The sequence below is a fragment of the Colias philodice genome, chromosome 12, assembly GCF_061535455.1.
Source record: "Colias philodice isolate Cphi_HAF_F1 chromosome 12, ilColPhil1 Martin Lab GWU primary, whole genome shotgun sequence".
Taxonomy (NCBI): Eukaryota; Metazoa; Arthropoda; class Insecta; order Lepidoptera; family Pieridae; genus Colias; species Colias philodice.
The window spans coordinates 11,274,551-11,281,510 of record NC_143097.1 but is presented as its reverse complement, the minus strand read 5'-3'; the positions used below and the strand labels follow the sequence as shown (position 1 = coordinate 11,281,510).

The window sequence follows — 6,960 nt, the reverse complement described above, 5'->3', positions numbered from 1 at the left end:
ACAAGGTGTATTAATTCGGATTGTTTCTTCTTGTAAATTCATATTTAGGCTACACCATTTTTGTATTTTAACGAGTTTTAATCTCAAAATTACGACAAAATCGACTGTGAAAAAATAGCAAACAGAAATATACAGGCCGTATTGATAACCTCTTCCTTTATTTTTGAAGTCGGTTAAATATCAAAAAGGTAACAGCCCTATAGCCTATAGATAGCAGTGCTAACGTCATAATTTCATCGCAGGGGCTTAGTTTCCTAACTGTATGTACCACAGGTATGTACGTATATATATCTGTCAACTGTGGTGATACTGTGGTAGCTCCCTACAAAATTTAAAGAGATCTAAATTTTAATCGCGCCGTTCTCGCGCGGACCACCCAGAATGGCCTCCACAGATGTGCGAAACTATGCAAAATGGCCGTCACAACTCACAGCCGAAAGGTTATGGAAAAACGTTATAACCGTGATGAACGTTTAATTTTCAATTTCTATTATTAATGCCGATGTAACTAATTCACTAATAAGAAGCAAAATGGTTATTTATCTCGTGACTGTAGATTTCACGGATGCTACTAAAATAATTCTCCCCATTGGAACCCATTTATTTGGAAGGGGCGAACTTTTGAACGTAGTAAGTTTATTTTAATTTTCCCTATACCTAATGAACGAATTGATAACCTCCTCGTTTTTTTTGAAGTCGGTTAAAAAGAAAACACGGGAGAGAAATAAAATAAAAGTATTTAATAATATAAAAGCTTTATTCTATATGTTATAAAACTACCATTGTTAAAATCAATATTTTAACAATGGTAGTTTTCAATGTATTATATTTTTACGACGTTTACATAAAAACAAGTTATTACTTGTTTCTCACGGAAAAACCCATGTTTAAATTGCAGGTAGATAAAAGAGTATCTAGAAAACATGGTGAACTTCAAGTTAAAGAGGATAAAATCATTGTGAAGGCAGTAAGTATTCATCTCGTTAATAAGGCAAATCTTAGAGGCAAATAACACAACCAAGAAAGAAAAAGAAAAAAACTAGTTTGATTGCTTTTTATATTTTATGTTGAATTAGGATATTTTATATTTTCAGCATAACTTAATTACTCGTATTAGAGTAAACATTAATTATAAAATAGATTTCATTTAAATTCTTAAAAATACAAGGAAGTTGAAGATCTTATTAAACACTTATCAAAAAATACTTCCTCACGATTTCCTTTCAATGTTACAGCTACACCAAAACCCTTGCTTCTACAAAAAAGACAAAAGCGATGTACAGGTATTAAAATGTGATTGTGAAATTGAATTATACAATGGTGATCGATTTGGTTTATTGCCAGACTCACTTTGGTTTGAAGTTATTCACTATGACTATCACGACTATACAACAAATGATGAAGCTGCTATTGAAAATGAAGCTATAAGTGAACAGGAAAATATAGAAAATTTTGATGAAACTGCAAATGGAACAGTGTGTAACGAACAACCAGAATCAACGGAGATTGACTTACGTAAGTTTAAAAGCTATGTTACTTTATGCATGTTGAATAAACTATGGAATTATATTTTAAGATTATTTATAGATTTCTTCATTTTTCTATTTAAATGGGTACTTGACATGCAAAAAAGCATGCTTACCTATATAAATTTAAAGCTTTCCGCCCGCGGCTTCGCTCGCGTTTTGAAAGAAAAAGCCGCATACTTCCCGTTCCCGTGGGATTTCCGGGATGAAAACTATCCTATGTGTTAATCCAAGTTACCCTCTATATGTGTGCTAAATTTCATTGTAATCAGTTCAGTAGTATTTGCGTGAAAGAGTACATAACAAACACACATTTATAATATTAGTAGGATTTCTTAGATATCTATATACTGAATTTAAAAACACTTCTAGATCATATTCAATTCAATCAGTATATAAATTTATAGTAATTCTTACCAAAATAGTAAAAATCTTGACCAAGTTAACAAAATTTTATGTATTATAAGTAAATTTCGTCAATGAAACAACGGACCTTACTATACATTATACTCTTTGGACCTTACAGAACAGACAAAGAGTAATGAAGACTCAACTACCACTGAAGATATAAATAACAAAAATAATAACACATCTGCAGACACAAATAGTAAAGAGAAAGACACTTCGGAGGAAGACACAAATACTAAAGAAAAAGATACATCTATGGAAGACACAAATACTAAAGAAAATGACACTTCAGTGGAAGAGCCACAAGCGACTAAACAAATGCGAGACGCACCAACTGTTGAAACAGGACGGGAAACTTCAGAAACAGGTAATTGTACATCAAATCAAAGTAATATAATTATTGGATACAAAATTTGTAAAAAAAATCTTAAGAAAATATATGTTAGCAAAAAATGGTTGACTGAAAATTATGTCAGATAAAATGAAGCAATTTATATGTTGCAGCTAAGTGGTTAAATCAGTTGTTTCATTAAGAACCTAGCCTATCTGTTAAACAGCACTGTTTAGATTTTATATTGCATATTGCTGTTATTAAATCAGAATTTAGCTGTTTCTTAAATCTTATGGCGACATATTCGTATCTATAAAACTAGCATTGATAAGATTTATTTGTATAATAAATCTTGTAATTCATAGACACAGAAGAACCAAAATCACCACAAAAGCGGAGTCATAGTCCTAAAGAGGAAAACGCAAAAAGAGTCAAATTGGAGCCATCTGATGTGAAACAGGAACCAGATGTTACACCAGGCACAAGTGATAGTGGGGTAAATATTATTTAGTGTTAAAATGCAATTTATTACTTTTATTTTTAAGGAATAAATGTTAAATCTGAATGCATCCCGGTTCCTGCTTATATAAAGTCATATGTAATAAAAATGAATCGCTAAATGTGTTTCTAAGCGTAAAAGTCGCGAACGGTTCGAACAATCATCGGCTTATTTTACGTTTTCGTAAGGCACAAGGAAGAAGAAGAAAACGCGAAAAAGGGCCAGAACAATGTCTAGACAAAAGATTCTAAGACAAAATATAATATTTTATTGTTCTTTGAGTTTTTCATATACAAACAACATAATACCGTGAAATAACAATTAATTATTCCTATAGTATTAACTATTAATGAAAGTGTTTGTCTAATTTTTTTTTAAATAAATTATTAAAGATGAAGGCACTCTTACTTATATACTTATTATATTGTACTAGCGGTCCGCCCCGGCTTCGCCCGTGGTACATATTTCGCAATAAAAGGTAGCCTATGTTCTTTCTCAGGGTCTAAAGATTGTCTGTGCCAAATTTCATCAAAATCGGTCCAGTAGTTTATGCGTGAAAACCATACATACATACAAACCTTTCCTCTTTATAATATTATTAGTATAGATAACATCTACATTACAGAATGCAAGCAATAATGCCATGCCGCCATCACCACAGAAGCCACAGAACAATCTAAGGGAGAGATGTTATTATGGGGCAAGATGTTACAGGTAACTAAAATCTTAATATCATTTTCTAGGAAAAAAAAAAACGTATTGGTATAGGGACATAAACCAGTTACTACATTAAATCCTTGATATCTTTTACGAGAACAAGTGCACTTATAATTTTGTGTTAGGTGCACTGAAAATTTAAAATATGTAAAACAATGTAAATTATAAAATAACATGTATTAAATAAAATTATTACATAATATATTTGAGGAAGTTCTTCTTGTGCTTCAAAGGAGATCTCCATAAATAAATAAATAAATAAATAAATCTTTATTTGCTCAAATGTGGTTCACAAGTTATTATTTTATGGAAAAGTACAGCACATTCGCCAGTTATACTGGCATGCAAACATAATTTCACAGCTCCGCATAATCAGAAAAAAAAATTATTACATAAACATTACATACTTATTATAATTAAGTTCAAAATATACTTATTTATTACACACAAACGAACGATTACACACACGAACAACAAAGAATACCATACATGTCAATATTTATGTTTACAATCCAAAAGGTCCCTTACATTATAAAAATTTTTGCTTAATAGCCACATATAAAGTTTTGTCTTAAACTGTTTTGCGTCAAATTTCTTTAAATCGTCTGGAATATTATTATATATTTTAACACACATAGCATGACAGTTTTTTGAGTACAAAGATGTTCTAGGTTTATGGTCAAGTATCAATCTATCGGGATGACGTAAATTCCCGTACATTTCTTGAGCCGTCGTAAACAATCTTTGATTATTTTTAACAAATTTGCAAATTTCAAATATATAAGCATCTAAATAAACCTATACCTAGATCCTATTAATATAATAAATGCGAAAGTTTGTAAGTATGGATGTATGGATGTTTGTTACTCTTTCACGTAAAAACTACTGAATGGATTTGAATGAAACTTTAAAACAATATAGCTTATACACCAGAATAACACATAGGATGGGTTTTATCCCGGAAATCCCACGGGAACGGGAATTATGCGGGTTTTCCTTTGAAAACGCGGGCGAAGCCGCGGGCGGAAATCTAGTAATTAAATAAAATACTTAAAATACGGCAATATTACCATGCGCTCTAATACAACGGTAATACAATTTGTATAGAATGTTATATTTGACACTAGCCTTCCACCCGCAGCTTCGCCCGCGCAGTCAAAGAAAAACCCGTATAGTTCCCGTTCCCGTGGGATTTCCGGGATAAAATCTATCCTATTTCCCGGGATAAAAAGTAGCCTATGTCCTTTCTCGGGTATCAAAATATTTCTATACCCATGCAAATTTGTTAAGTAGTTAGGCGTGATTGAGTAACAGACAGACAGAGTTACTTTCGCATTTATAATATTAAGTATGGATTTCAGACGCAACCCGTCCCACATGGCTCAATTCAGTCACCCCAAGGACCCAGACTGGGGCAGCGGGGACAAAGGGGAATGTCCCCACGGGGCCAGTTGTTGCAAACCGGACCAGAAACACTGGGACACACATAACCATCCGCCGGGAGTTTGCCGGCCGGCTAATCAAAGAGGTATTTATGAAGTTTATTTAAGTGGATTTGTGGTAGTAGCCCGGTCAATTTAAACATTCGAAGCTACATAAAATCCCAACAGGCTGAATTTCTGTGAAGTTGTTTAAAACATAATTATAAACAAATAAAAATATTATTTTTTCCTTACAGGGGAATAATGGGGAACTTTTTACCATTGTTTATAATTATGTTTTCAACAACTTCACAGAAATTCAGCCTGTTGGGACTTTATGTAGCTTCACCCTCATTTTTTGGTTTAAATTGACCGGGCTATAGTATTTGTTGAACAACAGTTGAACATTATGCTATGTTCCTGGAAACATTTCTGGAGAATATTTCAACATGCAACTCTGCACGCAGTGTTGCTGAACAATGTTTATCACGAATTCAAGGCTTTCATAACAAGTAAAAATTTTGCTATAGTACTGATTTCTTCGGTGCAATACTCTCCCAACCTCTAATTTTTACAAGTTTAATTTTACGCCAGTATTTAGAAATTTAAGACTTTTAAAGATTTAAAACGCGATTATTCATTACAAAGAGAAAATATTATAAGTATTTATTAATAAATAAGACAAACAAGTAGTTATCGTTGATATTTTTGTTTCCAGTATGCATACAAAGAAATGGGAAAAACATATACATTAGAGCGAATACAGTCAATATATACGACGATCATATAGAGGCGGAAGATTCCGACGGGGACAGTGTCGATGTAGACTATGAATACTAACAAATTACATAAAAACTAAAGATTACCCACAATTATGTAAAATTATAATTATGACATGGCAAAATCAGGAAAAATCTAAAAAATTAAATAATTGTCTGGCAGGTCAAAGGAAAAATAAGAAACGCAGATATAGTTCAAGTGAGGATAGCGATGGGAATGTTCAGAATTTGATTGTAACTGGGAAAAGAAAAAGGAAAATGTTACAACGGAATGTGCCTAGTTCTGAGTCTGAGACAGACCCGTGGGGATCTGATGCCACTGATGAATGGCAGCCAGAGAGTGATGTTTAAGTTTATCTGTTACCTCTTTTATTGATTGAAATAAATTATATTTTAGTACGAGATTGTTTTATTCATTCTACTCTTTTTACTTGTACTTATTATAAACCATGTATAGAGCACTACACTACACTAAGTACAACAAAATTTTAAAGTGAAACTTTTATTACATCGTCTCAAACTTTTTGGTCTGTGTAGCGCATGTCGCGTGACGGTCGGCTGCCGAGTAGGTATAAAGCAGTGTTCGGAACCGTACGATAATTATATATATTATTATATATATACAAATACGATAATTTTTTGCCTAAGTTTCACTTTTACCGTGGTTTCATAAAACCACACAACATTTTTTTAATGGTTACAGTATACTTGATAATATGTTTCGGCATTTCTTTTATATACCTATTCAAGTTATTTCATAGACTCGGTTTTCTCTTATGAATTATTTTTTATTCAGAACTAACAGTCTGACCCGGCTTCGCTCGTGGTACATGTTTATGTTTTCTTCCATAAGAACCATCCTTGTACTGCAAGGAATATTATAAAACAAGAATTATCGAAATCGGTCCACCCGTTAACGCGTGATGCCGTGACCAGGGAAAACAGGTTTCATTTTTATATAATACTAGCGGTCCGCCCCGGCATCGCCCGTGGTACATATTTACGTTTTCTCTACATAAAAACCATCCTCGTACTTCAAGGAATATAATAAAAAAAGAATTATCGAAATCGGTTCAGCCGTTCTCGAGTTATGCGCTTACCAACACATTTTGCGATTCATTTTTATATATAAGAAGATATAGATATAGATAGAAATATTAACTAAATGACGAATTATTAATAACAAAACTTGACAATCAAAGAAATAAAAGGCCACGTTCATGTCGTGGCTGAAAGTTGGCTGGCTTTCTTGTTTTACCATACAGGGTTACTTCTACGT

The 6,960-nt window shown here is 32.7% G+C and overlaps 1 protein-coding gene across 5 annotated transcripts in view; it reads left to right on the top strand.

The window, feature by feature from the left end:
* The first annotated feature begins 207 nt into the window (after positions 1–207).
* Positions 208–6,960, top strand: part of LOC149484264 (uncharacterized) — a 252,038-nt gene continuing 245,285 nt past the window's right edge. Inside the window, exons 1-8 of one of the 5 annotated variants that reach the window (XM_089701832.1) lie at positions 208–630; positions 899–967; positions 1,236–1,515; positions 2,125–2,301; positions 2,631–2,775; positions 3,398–3,478; positions 4,843–5,009; positions 5,845–6,080. In XM_089701832.1, coding sequence (XP_089557958.1) covers positions 532–630; positions 899–967; positions 1,236–1,515; positions 2,125–2,301; positions 2,631–2,775; positions 3,398–3,478; positions 4,843–5,009; positions 5,845–6,032 — 1,206 coding nt within the window. In that variant the 5' untranslated portion in view covers positions 208–531 and the 3' untranslated portion in view covers positions 6,033–6,080. Of the gene's footprint in view, positions 631–898; positions 968–1,235; positions 1,516–2,052; positions 2,302–2,630; positions 2,776–3,389; positions 3,479–4,842; positions 5,053–5,620; positions 6,081–6,960 lie in introns of those variants that run through there. The other 4 variants (XM_089701829.1, XM_089701830.1, XM_089701831.1 and 1 more) reach the window with 4 other exon arrangements.